This window comes from Mesoplodon mirus, assembly GCF_964341445.2.
Source record: "Mesoplodon mirus genome assembly, chromosome: 5".
NCBI lineage: Eukaryota > Metazoa > Chordata > Mammalia > Artiodactyla > Ziphiidae > Mesoplodon > Mesoplodon mirus.
In genome coordinates, this window is record NC_138980.1 from 145,867,681 (window position 1) to 145,891,023 (window position 23,343).

Consider the following 23,343-nt stretch of genomic DNA (forward strand, 5'->3'; position numbering starts at 1 on the left):
TTCTTTTAATGGCTGAGTAATATTCCATTGTATATAAGCGCCACATCTTCTTCATCCATTCGTCTGTCAATGGACACTTAGGTTGCTTCCATGTCCTGGATATTGTAAATAGTGCTGCAATGAACATTGTGGTACATGACTCTTTTTGAATTATGGTTTTCTCAGGGTATATGCCCAGTAGTGGGATTGCTGGGTCATATGGTAGTTCTATTTTTAGTTTTTTAAGGAACCTCCATACTGTTCTCCATAGTGGCTGTATCAATTCACATTCCCACCAACAGTGCAAGAGGGTTCCTTCTTCTCCACACCCTCTCCAGCATATATTGTTTGTAGATTTTTTTTTGATGATGGCCATTCTGACTGGTATGAGGTGATACCTCACTGTAGTTTTGATTTGCATTTCTCTAAAGATTAATGATGTTGAGCATCCTTTCATGTGTTTGTTGGCAATCTGTATACCTTCTTTGGAGAAATGTCTATTTAGGTCTTCTGCCCATTTCTGGATTGGGTTGTTTGTTTTTTTGATATTGAGCTGCATGAGCTGCTTGTAAATTTTGGAGATTAATTCTTTGTCAGTTGCTTCATTTGCAAATATTTTCTCCCATTCTGAGGGTTGTCTTTTCATCTTTTTTATGTTTTCCTTTTCATTAGGTCCCATTTGTTTACTTTTGTTTTTATTTCCATTTCTCTAGGAGGTGCGTCAAAAGGGATCTTGCTGTGATTTATGTCATAGAGTGTTCTGCCTATGTTTCTTCCTTTCTTTTTAAAATAGCAACTATAGAGGTAGTAATATTGTGAATAATTTATGTACTATATAACACCATACTAAGTAAATGCCAGTGAATTTTTAAAGCAACAATGTTATATCTATCAATCATTTTTTACTAGAACATTCTATAGAGTATTCAAGCTATAAATGAGTTTAATTTTGATATAACAATTTGCCAACTAGTTTTTGTAGATCACTGATCCTCTCCCATGTTTATCCATTTTATTTGAGAGGAGTTCAAAATGTCAACACAAGATGGCGTACTAAAAGAAAGTTCTCAAATTGTAAGTAATCAAGATTAGATGTCTCACAGAAAGCACATCCTATTCAAGGAAAGAAACTGATTCATTTTTCCTTAATAAAATATGCAGTTATACTGTAATTAGCATTCTCCCACCTTGAGCCAACTGCCAGCCAATACCGTGCTCCCAACAAATTCGGCTATAACTGTATCATTTGCACAGAAAACTCCAGCATCAATTCAAAATAAAATGTAGTTATTGAATAGCTATCGCTAGATAAGTGAAATTGTGTGTTTTATTAAACATACTTTAATACAAAGTATGTATGCCTAAACATCACCCAAAATGTACATTATTTACTAATTCAAGTTTACAATAAATCTATTAGTTTCAATTTATAAAATATTATCTATTCTTAATGTTATACTATTATATTGCCTTCAAAAAAATCAGTCCCTATAACGTAAGCTGCAAAACCATTTCAATTCCCTCCTGCCATTACACATAACATACATAATATATCTGCAATATAATATTCATTGTGCACCATTTAAAAACATGGGGAACTTTATATGTCCCTAAGTTAAGATTCATTTTAGAAATTTTTAAGCTAAGATGAATACGTTTTTAATTTTATTTGAATCAAAGCTATTTAAATGTGAGCAGTAAAAACATGTTTAAAAAAAATGGCTTTAAGCCCTAAAGAATATTTTAGAAACTAACTGCACTTTAGAAACTTTGTGTTTTCAATGAATTTAAATTACTTCCTACCGAAAATAGAAATGACACAACTCAAGAGAATCTAGCTATGTATTTATATATAGCACAGTGTAGGTGAGTGGTTTTCAAACCTTTTTTTGCCATGGTCTTTTTTTTCAAACACAATATTTCATGTAAGCCCAATATATAAAACAGATAAAAGTGGATACTGTTCCAGTTGGAGCATATGTGCACAGTTCAGTTCTCCTAGCTATAAAACAGGGATAAAATCAGATCTAGTTCACCAGGTTGATAAAAGGACTAAGTGAGAAAGAGAACCAAGTGAGATATGGTTTATAAAATCTCCTTGAGGTATACAGAGCTGTTTAAGTATTAATAGTATTAGGTAACCTGGATAAGCTTCTTCTACTTGGTTTAACCCAATGTATATACAAAATTAGTGTTTAATAAGAATTTTCATTGAAGCATATCATGAAGTGGTATTTTTACTTTCATACCCGCAGTTTATCAAAATTCTTAATTTGTTATTACACTAGGTCTTGATAAAAAAGAAATGAACCATGTAAATACAACTTCATAATTTAAAAACAAGTGTTGAAAACATATGAGAATAATTAAGAATATCTACTGGAAACACAAAACCTACATGCATTTAATTCTCTGTGTTTCCAGTTTTATAGTCAGTACTTTGGGTGCTTTTCATGGTTTGGAAGACAGACACATTTGGGGTAGGGAAAGATTTACTGTCCATTAAGAAAGACAGGAATCCCACAGAGATCAAGACAGATCCACAATAAAATAGGATCAGGCCTGGTTAGTCCCCAATATACATGGTGATCCCCATTGTCTGATAAAACTAAAGTTGTTTGAACATTAAAACCAATTTCTGCTCAATTTGGATGTAAAAATAATTATAGTTTTGAACTGAAAGTTTTTTGGCATGATTATTTAATTTAGCCTTTATTTCAGGACTTGAAATGTTAACTTCTACAAAATGCATTGGGGGGGAGCAGGGAGAAAATAGGCTATGCTTTTTCATCCATTCTTTAACATCAGACCTAAATACAAGAAGACCTACCTGTTTTCCTCAAGGTAAAATGGGACATACACAGGTTGACTCACACAGTTAGTTTCCAAAAAAATGGTCATGGGAGTGTCTTATACTATGACCAAATTATAGCTGGGTATTGTTAATTTTCACTCTGAAAATAAGAACCTTAGTTACCAACATTTGTCTATGGTCCACAGCAAGACTGGACCACAAAATTATTAGACTCGCAGGTTTCTCTGACCTTGCTTTAGTAGGAAAGAGCATTATTCTCTAGAGGTGATGTAGAATCTCAGGCCTGGTAATCCACAGCAAGTAATGTGGGACATTTTCACACAGCAGGAGAAGAAAATGAAATCATAATTCCCACATCACATACTGAAGTGAGAAACAGGAAAAGCCTGTTAACAAGGGACACAGAGAATGAGCCTCCAGTATCACTGACAAAGTTCCAACTTTGTAGGGATACTAAGCCACACAACCACATGAGTGGTTTTTTTCCAACAGGATTCAGCAGCTCACGCACAGGGTTCAAAGAAGAAGACAAACACCTGCATTGATTCAAGAATTGGGTGTTTAAGGTGACCCTAACAAAAAGACAAGGGCACTAGGAATTTATAGGCTGATAAAAGCAGTGGTGATTTTGGCAGTAAATCCTTGTTTTCTTGTTTTGCCAACACACTTGAAGACCAAAATCAACATTTTAAAGCATCTCAAAGACAGTCTAGCGCATTAACGCTCTAGCTGATTCCAAAACGTGGAGAACCAGTGGTTTGGTTTTCTGATCACAATGCAGACTGTACTGCCGAACTGAAATTCTGGGACTCTGAACAACCCTCCTGAGAAGGTGAGTTTTATGCAGATCCACAGTACTGCATGTCAGGACTCACACCTGAGAGTGATATTTATAACCTTTATAAGCAAAAGAGAAAATCAGAGCATTGTGGTATTTCTAAATAAGTAGTTCTTGATGTTGCAAAAGTGTGACATGCTTACCTAGACCTCTGAGTAAAGTGGCAGAATAGGAAAGGAGTAAAATTTTAGGACTTTTGGGAAACAGGGGTAAAAGGGGACTTATGTCATTTGAAAAACAATCAGCCTTGAAGAAAAGATACAAAATATAAGAAACAATTTGAATTTTGAGAGAGAAAGATCTAACAAATGTAATAAACATTAGGCAGAGAAATCTATGGAAATCGAGTTTTTTTTTTAAATTAGTTTCTGCTTTATAACAGGAAATCGAGTTTTATTGAACCTATTTAATCACCCTATGGGGCTATGACTTATCCTCTTTATAGCTCTAGGATTTACTACAGTTTTTAATGTGTTATATGGGCTGAACATTATATTTGTAATAATTGTTATACCTTATTGAAATTATACACTATGTACATTATTGAAATTATAGTAAAACATATTGCGATGTAAATATAAGAGAGAGAGAGAAAAAATGAATATATACCTGATTTAGGTGAAATATCTGTTTAACAGAACAGGGAGGTAGTTTTGTTTACTTTTCTTCCTTTGAATATGAGATGTTTCTCTATTTTCATTTCCTGATCTGATTTCATATGTCACTTATCTTACTATTTAAGAAACCACGGTAAGTTTTCTGATTTCCTTAGATATCAGTCTGAATTGAAGCAACATAAAACCTCCTGATAACTAGCTATATTTATTTAGAAAACGTTTTCTCTCTTGTTTACAAAAGCATTTCCATTTCTAGAAAGAGACAGCAAACTTCATTGGTGCAGAAAGATAAAGTAAAACAGAACTTGAAGCAAGGCAAAGAGAATACTAACATCAACTATGATATTTCTATCACCTATTATAGGAATGAACTGACAGCAATTAAACTGTAAAGAGCAAACTCCTAACAATATGTGTGGTGAATTTCCAGGACATAAAAGTAGTTAATTCAGGCATATAAGTCAAGAGTAGCATCATGAGGGCTTCCCTGGTGGCACAGCGTTTGAGAGTACGCCTGCCGATGCAGGAGACGCGGGTTCGTGCCCCGGTCTGGGAAGATCCCACATGCCGCGGAGCGGCTGGGCCCGTGAGCCATGGCCGCTGAGCCTGCGCTCCGCAACGGGAGAGGCCACACAGTGAGAGGCCCGCGTACCGCAAAAAAAAAAAAAAAAAAAAAAGAGTAGCATCATGATTAAGAACCATGGCCTTGGTGCCATTCTGCCAGGGTTTGAATCCTGTCCCTATTACTTACTAACAGTGTGACATTAAAAAAATTACTGTTTTCCTCATCTATAGAGCAGGGACAGTACTAATACCTGCCTAATAGGGTTAAATAAGATTAAATAAGATAATCCATATAAGGCACTTCAAAAACATGATTACATAAAAAGCACTCAAAAAGCTTATGCCATTAATAACATTACTATTATCTATGGCAAGGAAAATGTCATTGCCATGGATCAAGAAATAAATCAAGATCCACAGATGCACAATGACAAAGTAAAAATAGGCCTCCTTACTGGGATAAACTGACAATGGTTAAAGGATCCTCTCTCCTCTCATCCTAACTATACATTTCTGTGTATTGACTAAAAATAACAATCTTGCACAAATATTTAATAAATTCTGATTTAGTTAAGTTGGGTTTCAGAATAACAATATATCTCTTTGAGAGGAATAACTGGCTGTCAAAAAATAGCATTTGGGTGGCAAGAAAAAACTCTTTTATATGTTTCCCATAAACAAATAAAATGAAACCAATATATCATAAAGCCCGACAGTGGTTATGGTCATAAATGGATATTATATATGTTTTTTAAAGTATAAATCTTGAAATACAAAAAATTTCTAATAAAATTACCTATTTCTAGGCTTTGCAATTCATCTTTTCAAACATATGTTCCTAGGGACAGGACAAATCTCTCTTAAAAAGTGCAACAGAATCTAGTATGGTGTGTTATACTCATAAAGCCTTCAATAAATGTTTGTGATGCAGTTTTGAAGTCAGACAAAATCAGGTTCAAAGTTCAGCTTCCACTCATATAGCTGGGTGAAGCTAAATAAATCTTCTAACCTCTTTGAATCTTAACCCCCTTATTTGCACCATGGGCACAAAAATACCTAAACCACAGAGTTTTGTGAAAATCAAATAAGGAAGCAGTATGCAAAATGTCTACACAGGGTGCCTGGCACACAGTGCTCAAGTCATCTGCAAACAGATTGCTTTAGTTTTCCATGTCCAATATGGATACATTCTATTATTCTTCTCTTCTTAATTGCCTGGCTAGAACCTCTAGTACAATGTTGATTAGAAGTGGCAACAGCATCAAAAAGAATAAACTACTTAAAGATAAATTTATCCAAGGATGTGCAAGACTTGAACACTGAAACTAAAAAACAGTATAAAAAGAAATTTTAAAAGATCTAGATAAATGGAAGGATACCCTGCATTCGTGGATTGGAAGGATTAATATTAAGATAGCAATACTTCCCAAATTGACCTACAGACCCAAAGCAAACCCTATCAAAATTCCATTTGCCTTTTTGGCAGATAAGCTGACCCTAGAATTCATATGGAAATGCAAGGGATCCAATATTATAAAAAAAAAAAGTTGGAGGACTCACACTTCTTCATTTCAAACTCACTACAAAGCTACAGTTAATCAAGACAGTATAGTACAGGTATAAGGACTGACATACAAATCAGTGGAGTAAAATTAAGAGTTGACCAGTAAATCAAAACATCTATGGTCAAATCATTTTCAACAAGAGAGACAAGATCATTTAATTGGGGAAGAAGAGTCTTTTCAACAAATGGTACTTAGACAACTAGATATCTACATGCAAGAGAATGAATCTGGACAGCAACCTCATACCATAAGCAAAAATTAACTCAAAAAGGATCAATGTCTTAAATGTAAGATATAAACTATAAACTCTTTGAAGGAAATATAGGTACAAATCTTTGTGACCTTGGATTAGGCAATGGTTCAACTGAAATTTGGATTCCATTAAAATTAAAAACTTGTGTGTCACAGGACACTATCAAGAAAAAGAAAATAGGAGAAAATATTTGCAAATCATATCTCTAACAATGATCTAGTATTCACAATACATAAAGAACTCTTACAACTCACTAAAGACAAATAACCCAAATAAAAAATGGGCAAAGGATTTAAACAGATATTTCTCCAAAGAAGATATACAAATAGCCAATAAGCACATGAAGAGATGCTCAAATCATTAGTCATTAGGGAAGGGCAAATCAAAATCACAATGAGATACCACTTCATGAATGCTAGGATGGCTATAATTGGGGGAAAAAAGAGGTAAATAACAAGCGCTGGTGAAGATGTGGACAAACTGGAACCATCATACACTGCTGGTAGGAATATAGTGGTACAGTCGCTGTCAAAAATAGTTTGGTAGTTCCTGAAACTGTTAAGTAGCATTAACGTATGTCCCAGCAATTCCATTAACTGAAGAATGGATGAACAAAAGTCACATATCCATATAATGTAGTCTTATTCCACCATAAAAAGGAATAAAGTTCTGAGACATGCTACACAGATGAACCTCGAAAACATTTTACTAAGTGAAAGAAGCCAAAACCAAATGGCCACATAATGTATAACTTATATTTAATGTAAGAAGCCAAAACCAAATGGCCACATAATGTATAACTTATATTTAATGTAAGAAGCCAAAACCAAATGGCCACATAATGTATAACTTATATTTAATGTCCTTCTATATGAGATGTCTAAAACAGGTAAATTCATAGAGACAGAAAATATATTAGTGGTTGCCAGGGGATGAGGTGAGGGGAAAATTGGGAGTGATTACTAACTTTCATAGGGTTTCTTTTTTGGGGTAATAGAAATGTTCTGGAATTAGTAGTAACGGTTGCACAACATTGTGAATGCAATAAAAACCACTGAATTGTACACATTCAAATAGTGAATTGCATATTTATACAAATTTTATCTCAATAAAAAAATTGCAAAAAAAACTTTTGAATTAGGTAATTCTCCCCAAAAAATACCACTTATACTTTGATTCTTATTTCCATACTCCCTTAATAATTCCATAAATGTGTCAGTGATTTGGCATTTTTTTGAAATCTTTACTCTAATTCTCCAGATTCTACTATATACCTCTTCTAACTGGAACAAGGACTACCCTCTACTCTCTGTATTAACTATCTTTAAATTGTGCTGTTTTGAAAAAAACAGTGTTTACAAGTTTACATATATATACATATTGATATAGATGGATATAGATATAGATGAATAAACACTGAAGTGATAAATAAGCACATGTGAGAAATAAGAAACATTTTGCTAATATGAAACAGCTTGATCTTTCACAGACTCCTTTAGAAATAGTGACTCATTTGTCAAAATTATATGACTTTGTGTATTACGTAATTGGCTCAATAGAGAGTGCTTACTGCAAATGCAGTTATTTACTTATTTATTTTTATATCTTAACCCTCTTCATTTATATTCTAAACTGACATTCCACCAGTGAGAACTTACCCTAAGCATGGGGCCATTTTGAAACACATGTGGTTCATCACAAACCACACAGTATTCATTCAACACAGGGATCCGCTGTTCAGCAAACTCAATTGTCTGAATAAGACAATAAAGAGAAAGAATTAAGTCAAGTTCATGAAGGATTTGAAAACCCACTAAAGGCTAAACTATTTCTACAACGGATGGAGGCTTGGCTCATACCTGCACTAGGAAGCCACGGTCTCGTATTGGAATACATTTGGCACCATTTGGCTATAAAAAGCAAAGTAGAAGAAAATAATTTTTTAATTAGGAAAATATATAAATTATAGCCTTTTACTTTTGCAGCAGTGAATACAGATGTGATCTAAGATCACCTGTAATGTGAATTAAATCACTGATTATGACATCGAGATTTTAGAATTTATTATAATGCCCTTTCCTCCATTACTATTGCAATCTTTGTTTAACCTAAATGAGCAGCATTCTTAATTTCTGATCTCCTAATAAAAATGAGTGGCATCTTTAAATGATCACAAAAACTCGTTGCCTCTATTACTTATCACTGATTGCTCCCACTTCCTCATTTAGATTATTTCAATCTCATTTCACAATCAGATAGAATTATTTCTCCAAGGACGTACTAGACAGCTGCTGTAAGGGGTACAATACTAAACTACTATATTAGGCTTAATCATACAGGAGGACATTAAGACATTTTCTTTTACAGAATATCCAAAATTATCTTTCTTAGGTGAAACTAACCATGGGAAACTTTCTACTATGTAACTCTGACATAATTACTTTTCTGTATGTCTTTAATACTTAGTTTTGAGAAGAAATGGGCTTTGGGGATATCCACCTAAAATTACCAACATACTCACATACATTTTCTTAACACAAATAAAATTTCATGGTATAATTTACAATGTAATTTTCGAAATAAATCTATATAAGAGCACCACAACTTTCGGAAAATGTATCCTCTTATTTCTTTTCAGTTTCATCTGTTGCTTGGTATATCTGTATTAATAGTTAAAGAGTTAAATATGTTCCTCCCTAACACACACAAACACAAATTTACTAAAAGCAAACAAAACTTTTGGTCAATTATTTTATGTAATTAATATACATAAGATAGGTCTGTTTCTTTATCTGCAACTGGCTATAATGCTGATTACTCTAGAGGTAAACTTTGTGTAAGACTGACTCCCAATAAATACCACCCAAAGTACTTAAGCTTTAATACAGTCACCTCCCAGGCCCGTCTCCCCATGCAAAACAGCTTCAGGACAAAGTGACTTCAGTTTCATAAAGTAGACACTGAGAGCGGCTTTAAGTCAGGCTCAGGGATACAGCTGTAACTGTTACTTCTCTCCACAAGTTCATGGGCAAAGTTGTCCTCTTATATACAATAGGAAGGACACCCCTATTAATTATTACAAATAAATAAATAAAATAAAACATCAACCATTTTTTATTCTAAAAAAAATTATTAGACAAAATTTGAGCTCCACTACTTTTGTGAGAAAACCAGAGATTAGATAAACCTACTTAATAAAACATTAGAAATGCTATGCTTGCTTAAAAGGACAGGCTTTGTGAATCCAATGGACTTCCTTCCATTTTTAGTAGCATTCATTCCCGTGACAGGACTCTGGCCTGGACCTCAAATTGACAGCCACATTTATTTTTTCAGAATCAAAATGAACATTCCAGTACCAGTTGCAAATGTCTGGTATGCAAAATAACATCCAAAAGAAAAAAAAATTGTAAATTTTAAAAAACAAAAACAAAATTGTGCTTCTTTCCTTTACCAGATCTTACAAAACAAACTAACAAAACCCTCTACTGCCCCTTAGCTGACATTTAAGAACTCAAGATGAAAATATGTACGCACAGCAGGCTGGGAAGATGAAGATGATGATGGAGTTAAGATACCAATGAGCCCTGAGGTAAGAGAGAGCCTCCGGCCCTCTGCGTTGGGTTCCTTGAAAAGCTCCGTTTTGGATGACTTGGGGGCACTGGAGTAAGACTTGCTGAGCAACTTGTGATTCTTGAGTCCATATAATTCTTCCATTCTGAGGTTACTGGAATAAGACCTGCTTAGCAGTTTGTGAGGCTTCAGGCTGGCGTTGTGCTCACAGCGCGGGTCTCCAGAACAAGAGCGAGTCAAGAGTTTGTGCGACTTGAGAGCGAGGCAGTCCTCCTGCTTGGCGGCTGCAGGGCAGGGACGGTTCAAGAGTTTGTGTGACTTAATGGTCGTCACCGCCTGCTCAGCCCGGGGGTCGCTGGACAGCGAGCGACCGAAGGTCCTGTGTGGCTTCGGGGCGCACACGTCCTCCGTCTTGACTGTGCTGGAACAAGTCCTCCGCAGCAGCTTATGCGTCTTGGAGATCCCGTCTTGCTCCGATTTCAGTTTGGATTTGCTTTTTCCACAACCAGGGGGAGGATAACTTGGCGACCTTCAAAATGCAACAATTAACAGGGCGAATCATGAGTGCAACAGACCATGGAGAACACTTGTCGGGCTCAATCAACTCAACTCTGTTACAAACACCATGTCTTTTTAATCCAGTTTATCCAGCCAAAACTGAAACCAAATATGTATGGAAAGATCACAGGGACTGAATTCTATGTTTCCTGGAAAGCAGAAAAGGTTTGTCCAGTTTGTTTGTTTGTTTGTTTTTCCTCCTACTTATCCCAGAGCCCTATAAAGGACTAATTTTGGTAGGGAAAACTCTATGTGATTAGAAACCAAAAAATGTAATTTTAGTAAATTTAACCCATGCAAAGGAAACACAAACTCAAAACATAGAAATGAGTATCTGTGTTTTTTGATGGAATGGATGTAACTTGGTCTGTTCTTTAAAGTCATAAAGAAAATAAACAGATGCCAAGACTGTTGCAAGAATGCTTGAATTAAATAACCATGGAATATCACAGGTGCAGCGTTTAGGAAGATGATGGAAAGACGTCTGTTACCCACCTGCGCAAGGTAGAAAATAGATGCAGGGGAGACTTCACTTTCTTCTCTGACAGCTTCTTATTGTTCAGGCAACTGGATTTTTCTTTGCTCTGTTTCCACTGCTGTGTAACAAATGTCTGCATGATTCTGTCAAACCAAAGGTAAGTTTGTCATCACAGTTCCAAGGTAATTTAATATCATATTTCTGTATGGATTATGTAGAGAATGTATTTATCAAAGGAAAATAAATGCATGGTAATTAGGCGGAGTTTAATTTTGAACCATACAAGATGTCTTCTTGTGTAGGAAAGATCCTATAGAAAATTTCTGTGATTTTACTGTGTTACAATTAATAATTAATTAATTACTGTGACATAATTAAAAATACAATTAAGAAGTTGATAAAAGAATAAGGATATAAAGAGATTTATAAGGATGGCCTTTAGGATCAACACCTTTAGCTGAGGTGGCAAAAGAAAAGTCTGAATTATTTTGTTGGTGCCAGCAACACAGGTTTTAAAAAATGTTTTGTTAGTAATTATGATTTATTAAGATACAAGTAAAGTTCTTTTCCTTCTCTGTGATTTGCTTATGTATTTTTCTTCATGAAAAGGAAAACAAAATGAAACTATAAAATCGTAAACAAAAATAAGCCATGCAAAATAGACTCTATGGAGAATTAGGAGGTCAGCAAGTTTTACGTTCAGCACAGCCGCCATTCACTTTATTTTTATTTATTTATTTGCCATTCACTTTAAAATGTGCTGGTTTTTTAAAAGATGGTGAGCCTCTAAGAATTTTTAGTTCCTGTCCTAAGGCAGGAATTTGGTAACTTCTGATCTCAATAGTTTCTAAGTCAAGACCATGGCATCACTGTTTTGTGATAAAGAATATCTAGAACGTCAACTGTGGATTTAAGAAAGACACAGCCTTGTTTTCTGAGAAGGGTCTCAGGCTGTGACAGCTTCTCTGGATCCCATCCCTCCAGTGACAATGGAGGAGAGTCCCTTAAGGCTGATATTTAAGTAGAGGCAAAATTTTACAACTAAACATCATGCGCAGTAAATTAAACATTTTGATTTTCTTTCCCAAGTCAACTCAGCAGGTCCTGCTTTCCTGCTCTTTTCAGTTGTTTCTAACACAGATTGCTTTTGGACCAGGAAGATGGTACCAATATCTACTATTTACAATACAGCAGGGTGTGAAAGAGGAACTTTATATACAGATTTTTTTTCTCCTTCCACACATTTCACAAGTAAGGTAAGGAAATGAAATCTGTCCAAGTTAGCCAGGATAGTAAGCAGCAGAGCTGTAACACCTATGTTATCCAACACGGAGAGACCTATGTTAACGTACGTTATTCAAAAGGGGCAGCTGTGACTCTTAGCACTAGGCCAGTTATTATTTCCTTGAGATCCTTCAGGTCTCACCACATTAACTCAGATCACCAGAAACTACATCACTCAGACTAACTACCCCAAACTTCAGTGAGCTAGCTTAGATGAATTCAGAGGAAACGTGGAATTATTTGCAGTCATTTTAGCTGTAGAGGTAGTGAGGAAGAAGGGGGTAAAGCTGCAGTCAGTGATGCATGATTCCAAATTTGCAGTAAATTCTCCCTAGAGCTCAGGACAAGGGAAAGTTCTTATTTTCCACTTAATTTTTGAAGGTTTTTTTCTCCCAAGATTTCATCAAGGTTTCAATGTAACGGTACTATTAAGGTCATCATTTTCCCTTGTACTTAACCTGAAATCTCCAGTGACACCACCCTTTGTACAAAGCAGATTCAGATTCTTTTCCTCCTATGAAAAATTGCCATTCCTGTGCACCATTCCCTAAGAAACCAAGCAAGTGCTTCTCTGATTCTTGATAGGCTAACTGGAACAAAAAATAACAAGTAAAAGAGCTAAAATTGGTCCCACTTTCATATTACATTAGCATTCTAAAGTGTGACTTCAACATCTAAAACTAGTAATTCTGAAACTTGCATACCCAAATCCCTACCTGTTCTTGGATTCGAAAGGGAGGAGTTAACTACCTCCTATAAGAAATTCAATAGAGTGTTTCATTTCAATTGTGATCTGAAATATACACATGAGCACATTTAGTATAACGACTGCCCCCTTATAATAGAGAGCCACCGAGAGATTTCAGGGCTCACCCTGGTGTCTGAGTCTGTGCTTCACTAAGAAGAACTACTATAATTGCCATTGGCTGACGATAAAAGAAGGGAAAAAGACTTCAAGGTAAATTATACATTCACATCAACCGAAGACCAGATGATGTCACAGCCAGCTATGTGAACAAAGCTTCCAGGGTAGTTCAGAAAGAGAAAGGGAATACATGTGGGTAACATGATGATCTTCTACATGCTGAAATGGGCACTACAGTAGTCAGTACTGTGTTCAAACTGTGGTGGTGAAATAGCTTCAGCGAAATGACACCATCCATCAAATTAAATTAGTATATTAATCTGAAATTTGAGTGTTTTATTTTGATTTGCACATCAGTTATAAATTGAATTTTGTGTTATAAATGTGGACTCAACATATGAAGAATTTACACCATACTTTATGTTTGTACGTACTTCAGGCAGTGTTGGAGATTTGCAATGTATTTTTTTCCCTTTTAAAAACAACTTAAGTTTGATCAACATCAAGTCACACACAGTTTAAGATTATTTCCATAGTCAGTGATATGCTTAGCCTTTGATTGACAGATACCCTATTCAAGGCTGATCACTATATTACATCTATTTGGGGTCAGCCTCTTTCAGGCTCTTTTAATGACCTCACATTTTCCCAATATCCATTCAATGATGAAAATATATTCCAAGCCTTATTAAGACAAAGGAGTATCTATGATTATATGAGAGGCAGATTAGTGGATGGATCAAAAGTATTGATATGGAGTCTAATTCTGGCTGTACCACTTTCTCAGTGTGTGAGCTTAACCAAGTTGCTTAAGCTCTCAGGGCCTGGGCTTCATCATCTAGGAAATGTGGATAGTAACAGTACCTGCTTGATAGGGTTGTTATGAAGATCAAGGGAGCTAATATATGTCACTGTTCTAAGCACTTGACATATAAGCAGCACTGCATAAGCATTTGCTGTTGCTGTTGTTTAGACTCTTACTGCCAGGAACACACAAGATAAAGAATCACAGAAAAAGTTTAATGAGTGTTTCTTATTTCCTGAGCAAAAACAAAGGGCCTAGATTCTAAATCTGCCTTCCTAACTTGCTGTATGTTTCTGGAAAATAACCTCTTTATATTTCAATTTCCTCTTATGACATTGTGAGGATGAGATCAGATTTTGAAATTTTATTATATATAATCTTAGACTAGAAGATCACAGACAAACCCAGTTATTTATAATTAAGGAAAGAAACTAAATTAGTCTAAAATTTATCAAGGGTCATTAAATAAAGTTCTAGTTCATAGACCAAACTTTACATATAATTAAAATATGTGCATAAAAATAAATAACTTTTTAAAAATATTAAACATTTGGGTGGAACTATTAATAAAATGTTACATATTCTACAAGGTGATTCAACAGTGAATACAGAGTATAGCTTTCCTTAATTTCTCAGGGTTGGGATTACACACATAATTTCTTTTTCTGAGCTCAAATGTCATTAAGGGTAGGAAGCTATCTATTCCTAGACTTCTGTGCTTTTATAATTCTTGTCTCATTTGGACCAATGGCATTTCACCCCCTTCCCCCAAAAAAAGTTCTTAAGTGGCTTACAAAAGTCCATAAAGTAGAACTCTGGAAATTGAGTGATAATCGTAGTCAATATAGATTCTTCAGTTGTAACAAATGCACCACTCTGGCAGGAGATGTCGATAATAGGGAAGCTATGGGCAGGGGGCATATGCAAAATCTCAGTACCTTCCTCTCAATTTTGTTGTGAACCTAAAACTGCTCTAAAAAAATAAAGTCATTACATTAAAAATAATTTTTAAAATGAGGGAGAAAACTGGATGAGGGAAAAAATCATAGGGGGGAAAAAACATGTGCTAAGATGAGGTGGTGGCCAACTTGAATGGCTTAACATAGAAGGCAGGCTCCATGCTTAGTTCCAAGACCTGTAAGATACTGGCTTGAAAAACAAAATCCAATTGAAAAAACAAAGGCAATTGCACTGGAAAAGGATACCTAATCCAGTACAGGAAACTGAGAAAATTTCCCCTGTGATTTTTTTCCCTCACCCAATTTTCTCCCTCATTTTAAAAATTATTTTTAATTTAATGACTTTATTTTTCTAGAGTGGTTTTAGGTGCACAGCAAAATTGAGAGGAAGGTACTGAGATTTTGCATATGCCCCCCTGCCCATAGCTTCCCTATTACCAACATCTCTTGCCAGAGCCGTGCATTTGTTACAACTGATGAATCTATATTGAGTCCTTAAAAAGAAAACACTGCATAATATAATGTGCTAAATATATGTTGCAAATTGAATTTAGTTTCAAAGATGTGGAATTCTAAACATTAAGGGTTTATTTTCTAATTTTTATATGCCCACCTCCTCAGGTGGAATGCAGGATGTTAGAGGGAGGAGAGTGAATCCAGAGGGGGCAGATGGAAGGAATCTGGCTCAGTTCTAAAGTGAGCTCTGCCAACTAAATTACTGATGCAGCTCTTAGCATCACGATGACTTCCGCTCCTGAGGCACTTACTTCAAAAAGCTTTGTTGAATAAAAATGGGGCGGGGAGTGGTAAGCAAAATGAGAACTCAGTTCTCTTTAATAGAAATTTGTTTTTTATTCATTGGAAAACTTACTTTTTCAGCTGATGTCCCAGTCCAAATCTCTCTTTTGTGGAAATCTGAAAGACATCAACAGTGGGCACTGCAAAGGAAAAAAAAATCAGCCTAAATGTTGAGTTGAAACTCCACCATCAGCCAGGAAAAAGTCTGAAAAATAATATATATATATTACTATGTATACGTAATATATATGTATATACATACATACACGTTTTAAAATAGTCTACACACAATCCTACACATGGCTATTTATGCTTTATAGAGAGATTCTAGAGATCATTCTAGGTTAGTATATATACTAATGTATAATATATGCATATGTAAATGCACAATATATATAATAATGAAGAATGATCTCCAAAAATATATATTAAGTGTAAATAGCAATGTGTAGGATAGTTTGCACACTATTCCTTAGGTGGAAGAGAGACATGTTTGTATACACATAGACCTTTTTTTAAGAATAAAACAATGGAGGGTGACAGTAAGGCATAGGATACTCACTTTTCACTGCACAGCCTCTTGTGTGCTTCATATTTTTATCAGATATATATACTTCTATAAGTTAATAACTATGCTGCTTATGAAATTGATAACCTCCAAAAGAGTCACCCACCATTCATTATTCACTGTTTTAAAGGGTATTTATTGTTTTCTCACTGTGCCAGCCACTATAGATAGAGTAGCAAAAAACACACACAAATATCCCTGCTCTCATGAGCCTTAGTAAAGAGAAGGAGACAGACAAAAAATAGATAAGAAAATAGAGAAAATGTCACGTGGTGATAAAGGCTCTGGATAAAAATAAAGATGGAAAAGGGTGGGGGGCTGAAGCTTATGTGGGCATAAACAGACTTCAACATTAGATAATATGGCATGAAGAAAAGGGTCCCAGCCAGAGGAAACACAGGGCAGTTTCCCTGAGGAAGAAATATGCTTCAATATTCTAGGACCAGCAGGGAGAGCTGGAGAGGAGTAAACAAGGTATTTCGTTAGGAGATGAGATGAGAGAAGGACCACAAACAGTGTAGGTTCCCTGTAAAGAGCAAGGATAGAAATAGGAAAATCAGTCTGGATCTCATTACAGTAATTAAGGGAAGAGTATAGTGGCTTGGATTAGCAGAGCTGTTGAACATTTTGGATTCACACTCTCTGGGAGAGCTGACAGATTTTGCTGATGGACTGAATTTAAAGTGTCAGCAAAAGAAAGGAGTCAGGGATGAATCAAAGGATTTTTGGCCTGAGCAACCAGAAGGATGAAAATTACCAATTCCCGGTACGTGACAGACTGCAAGAGAATCAGGTTTGGAGCAGTGGGGAAGACTGCCAACTTGACTCTGGCTATTGTAAATTTGAGATGCTTATTTGTCACTCAAGTGGAAAAGTTAAGTAGGCAACTGGATAAAGAAATCCAGTGTTTATGCATTCGGATGAGAGGAATGTGCTAAAGACATAAATGTGGGGGAATTCCCTGGCGGTCCAGTGGTTAGGACTCCAAGCTCTCACTGCTGAGGGTCCGGGTTCAACCCCTGGTAGGGGAACTAAGATCCCACCAGTCCCACGGCACAGACAAAAAAAAAAAAAAAAGACTTATATGTGGAAGAGCAAAAATACATATGTACTTCAAGGCATGAGGCTGGATGAGAAACTACGAGTGAGTGTAGATGGCGGAGAGAAGTCTAAGGATTCAGCCTGAACCATTCAATATATAGAGGCTCAGCAAACAAGGCTGAAGAGGAATGGCTGGGGGGATGGAAGATTCCAGAATGCTGTTAATCTGGACATATATTCAAAAAAAATTTCCAAGGAGGGGGTAAACAACTGTTATCAAATGCTGCTAAGTTAATTAAGATGAAGATTCAAAATTGGTCATGGAGTCATTAAGCAATATTCTAGTCACTGGTGACATTGACAAGAGCAGCGTTTGTGAAATGATTCATCCAAAGCACATCTACAGCATATTCAAGGAGAAAAAAAGAGGAAAGAAAATGAAGGAAGCTAGAGGGCAGACAGCAGAAGCAAGAAGAACTACAATTCTGCAGCCTGTGGAATGAAAATGACATTCACAGAAAGATAGACCAAATGAAAAGGCAGAGGACTATGTACCAGAAGAAGGAACAATATAAAACCCCAGAAAAACAACTAAATATATATACTGTCTACAAGAGACCCACTTCAGACCTAGGGACACATACAGACTGAAAGTGAGGGGATGGAAAAAGATATTCCATGCAAATGGAAATCAAAAGAAAGCTGGGGTAGCAATTCTCATATCAGACAAAACAGGCTTTAAAATAAAGACTATTACAAGATACAAAGAAGGACACTACATAATAATCAAGTGATCAATCCAAGAAGAAGATACAGCAATTATAAATATATATGCACCCAATATAGGAGCACCTCAATACATAAGGCAAATGCAAAAAGCTATAAAAGAGGAAATCGACAGTAACACAATAATAGTGAGGGACTTTAACACCTCACTTAAACCAATGGACAGACCATCCAGAAAGAAAATTAAGAAGGAAACACAAGCTTTAAATGACACAATAGACCAGATACATTTCATTGATATTTATAGGACATTCCATCCAAAACCAGCAGATTACACTTTCTTCTCAAGTGCACATGGAACATTCTCCAGGATAGATCACATCTTGGGTCACAAATCAAGCCTTGGTTAACTTAAGAAAACTGAAATCATATCAAGAATCTTTTCCGACCACAACGCTATGAGATTAGAAATAAATTACAGGGAAAGAAACGCAAAAGCCACAAACACATGAAGGCTAAACCATACGTTCCTAACTAACCAAAACATCACTGAAGAAATCAAAGAGGAAATCAAAAAAAACCTAGAGAAAAATGACAAAAAAACACGATGATCCAAAATCTATGGGATGCAGCAAAGCAGTTGTAAGACGGAAGTTTATAGCTATACAAGCCTACCTCAAGAAACAAGAAAAATCTCAAATAAACAATCTAACCTTACACCTAAAGGAACTAGAGAAAGAAGAAGAAACAAAACCCAAAGTTAGTAGAAGGAAAGAAATCATATATTTCAGAGCAGAAATAAATGAAATAGAAACAAAATAATAGCAAAGATCAATAAAACTAAAAGCTGGTTCTTTGAGAAGATAAACAAAATTGATAAACCTTTAGCCAGATTCATCGAGAAAAAGAGGGAGAGGACTCAAATCAATAAAATTTGAAATGAAAAAGGAGAAGTTACAATGGACACTGGAGAAATACAAAGCTCATAAAAGACTATTACAAGAAACTCTATGCCAATAAAATGTACAACCTGGAAGAAAGACAAATTCTTCAGAAGGTATACCCTTCCAAGACTGAACCAGGAAGAAATAGAAAATATGAACAGACCAATCACAAGTAATGAAATTGAAACTGTGATTAAAAATCTTCCAGCAAACAAAAGTCCAGGACCAGATGGCTTCACAGGTGAATTCTATCAAACATTTAGAGAAGAGCTAACACCCATCCTTCTCAAACTCTTCCAAAAATTGCAGAGGAAGGAATACTCCCAAACTCATTCTATGAGGCTACCATCACCCTGATAGCAAAACCAGACAAAGATACTACAATAAAAGGAAATTACAGACCAGTATCACTGATGAATATAGATGCAAAAATCCTCAACAAAATACAAGCAAACAGAATCCAACAACACATTAAAAGGACCATACACCATGATCAAGTGGGATTTATCCTAGGGATGCAAAGATTCTTCAATATACACAAATCAATCAATGTGATACACTATGCTAACAAATTGAAGAATAAAAACCATATGATCGTCCGAATAGATGCAGAAAAAGCTTTTGACAAAATTCAACACCATTTATGAAAAAAATTCTCCAGAAAGTGGGCACAGAGGGAACCTACCTCAACATAATAAAGGCCATATATGACAAACTCACAGCAAACATCATTCTCAATGGTGAAAAACTGAAAGCATTTCCTCTAAGATCAGGAACAAGACAAGGTTGCCCACTCTTGCCACTATTACTCAACATAGTTTTGGGAGTCCTAGCCATGGCAATCAGACAAGAAAAAGAAACAAAAGGAATACAAATTGGAAAAGAAGAAGTAAAACTGTCCCTGTTTGCAGATGACATGACAGTATATACAGATAATCCTAAACATGTTACCAGAAAACTGCTAGCGCTAATCAGTGAATTTAGTAAATATGCATGATACAAAATTAATGCATAGAAATCTCTTGCATTCCTATACACTAACAATGAAAGATCAGGAAGAGAAATTAAGGAAACACTCCTATTCACTATCGCAACAAAAAGAGTAAAATACCTAGGAATAAACCTATCTTAGGAGGTAAAAGATCTCTACTCAGAAAACTATAAGACACTGATGAAAGAAACCAAAGATGACACAACCAGATGAAGAGGTATACCATGTTCTTGGGTTGGAAGAATCAATATTGTGAAAATGACTAAACTACCCAAAGCAATCTACAGATTCAGTGCAATCCCTATTAAATTACCAATGGCATTCTTTACAGAACTAGAACAAAAATCTTAAAATTTGTATGGAGACATAAAGACTCCAAATAGCCAAAGCAATCTTGATGGGAAAAAAAGGAGCTGGAGAAATCAGACTCCCTGACTTCAGACTATACTACAAAGCTATGGTAATCAAGACAATATGGTACTGGCACAAAAACAGAAATATAGATCAATGGAACAGGACAGAAAGCCTAGAGTTAAACCCATGCACCTATGGTCAACTAATCTATGACAAAGGAGGCAAGGATATACAATGGAGAAAAGACAGCCTCTTCAATAAGTGGTGCTGGGAAAACTGGACAGCTACATGTAAAAGAGTGAAATTAGAACACTCCCTAACACCATACACAAAAATTAACTCAAAATGGGTTAAAGACCTAAACGTTAAGACCAGACACTATAAAACTCATAGAGGAAAACATAGGAAGAACACTCTTTGACATAAATCATAGCAAGATCTTTTTTGACCCACCTCCTAGAGTAATGGCAATAAAAACAAAAATAAACAAATGGGACCTAATGAAACTTAAAAGCTTTTGCACAGCAAAGCAAACTATAAATAAGACAAAAAGACAACACTCACAATGGGAGAAAATATTTGCAAATGAATCAAAAGACAAAGGATTAATCTCCAAAATATATAAACCTCTCATACAGCTCAATATTAAAAAAACAAACAACCCAATTAAAAAATGAGCAGAAGACCTAAATAGACATTTCTCCAAGGAAGACATACAGATGGCCAAGAGGCACGTGAAAAGCTGCTCAACATCACTAATGATTAGAGTAATGGAAATCAAAACTACAATGAGGTATCACCTCACACCGGTTAGAATGGGCATCATCAGAAAATCTACAAACAACAATTGCTGGAGAGGGTGTGGAGAAAAGGGAACCCTCTTGCACTGTTGGTGGGAATGTAAATTGATATAGCCACTACTGAGAACAGTATGGAGGTTCCTTAAAAAACTAAAAATAGAATTACCATATGACCCAGCAATCCCTCTACTGGGCATATACCCAGAGAAAACCATAATTCAAAAAGACACATGCACCCCAATGTTCACTGCAGCACTATTTACAGTAGCCAGGTCATGGAAGCAACCTAAATGCCCATCAACAGACAAATGGATAAAGAAGACGTGGTACATATATAAAATGGAATATATTACTCAGCCATAAAAAGGAACGAATTTGTAGAGATGTGGATGGACCTAGAGACTGTCATACAGAGTGAAGTAAGTCAGAAAGAGAAAAACAATATCATATTTAATGCATATATTGTGGAATCTAGAAAAATGGTACAGATGAACTGGTTTGCAAGGCAGAAATAGAGACACAGATGTAGGGAACAAGTAGTGTATGGACACCAAGTGGGGGAAAGCAGTGGCGAGGTGGTGGTGGTGGGATGAATTGGGAGATTGTGATTGACATATATACACTAATATGTATAAAAGAGATAACTAATAGGAACCTGCTGTAGAAAAAATAAATAGAATTTCAAAAAAAACCTGAAGTAAGCTAATAGAGAAAACTCGAATGAAGATATTTAACAGTCATGGGAAGCAGAGTGTTAGGGACTAACTTAAGAGTGATTTGAGGTCTAAAGGTGTTTGTTTTAAAGATGAGAGGAATTTTTTTTTTTTCTGAAGGAAATCTTTTAGAAGAAAGAGATATGAACAGTACAAGAAGGAGAGAGAGAACTGCTGGAAGGGTATCTTAATTAGGTGAAAGGAGATGGAAGCTAGCATGCAAATGCAAGGATGATATCGCACAGGAGCATGGGTAGCACCATTCATACTGACAGTTGGGATAACAGTTATTAATAAGACAGAGCAAAGACTGTCTTAAATAGGACAGTCTCAGACCACACATGCTCAACATAGTAAACCAGGCTGGTATCCCCAGTTGCCTCACCATCTTGGTCATTAGTCTGAGATACAAACACTCCACTGATCAAATAAAATGGGTGTTATATCACCCATCAGTTTCTTTCCTGAAAACATTCTAATCCTTAACATAGAGAGTACATCACTCCAATCCCAAGTTTCCCAAACCCAAGGCTATAGAAAAGTGAATAAAAAATCCTAACTTGAAAACTCAGGGGAATTATTTTTTAAGGAAAAAGATGACAAAACTAGAACACAGTGTGTTCTCTCTAAGATTTAAGAAGACACAGTCTCTTCTCAGGTAGATGGAAAAAGTAACTGGGAAGATGGAGGCAAAGAAGCAAAAGGGATATGGTTTTTAAAAATGCAGAAAAATCCAAAACACACCAGAAATGAAATCTTCACTGAAGAAAATTGTATAAGACATATATAGAGAGAAAGAAGAGATATAATAGACACAACTGTTTATCCAGAATATATTAATTATCCTATAAATTAATAATACAAAGGCCAAAACTTATTCATACTATGAATGACTAGAAAATAAATGTCACCAACATTGACTCAATTAGTAGTATAAAATCTTAATGACCCCAAATTTTGGAATACACTGAAAGAGCTAACAAGATGTTACTTCTAAAAATATTCCAAAATTCAAGTGACAAAATTCTTATTACTATTAAAATTAATGCAATTAATTATTGTACTTTATTGTATTTAATGTATTCATATAAGATGTTAGTAATCAGTGAAATTGGATGTAGAGTGTATGAGGACTCTGTACTACCTTTGCAGTTTTTCTGTAAACCTAAAAATGTTTTAGATTATTTTTTTTAATGTTTGTAAAGGTAATAGATTTTTTTTTAAGTACAGCAATTTATTAAACAAATACCTTTTA

At 35.4% G+C, this 23,343-nt stretch overlaps 1 protein-coding gene across 2 annotated transcripts in view; it reads right to left on the reverse strand.

Moving 5' to 3' along the window:
* Positions 1 to 23,343, reverse strand: part of PARP8 (poly(ADP-ribose) polymerase family member 8) — a 177,463-nt gene that overhangs the window by 35,347 nt on the left and 118,773 nt on the right. For both annotated transcript variants that reach the window (XM_082621641.1, XM_082621642.1), the window contains exons 11-15: positions 16,025 to 16,091; positions 11,258 to 11,383; positions 10,169 to 10,733; positions 8,491 to 8,541; positions 8,290 to 8,385 (exon numbers count right to left, since the gene is read on the reverse strand). In XM_082621641.1, coding sequence (XP_082477767.1) covers positions 8,290 to 8,385; positions 8,491 to 8,541; positions 10,169 to 10,733; positions 11,258 to 11,383; positions 16,025 to 16,091 — 905 coding nt within the window. The remainder of the gene's footprint in view (positions 1 to 8,289; positions 8,386 to 8,490; positions 8,542 to 10,168; positions 10,734 to 11,257; positions 11,384 to 16,024; positions 16,092 to 23,343) is intronic.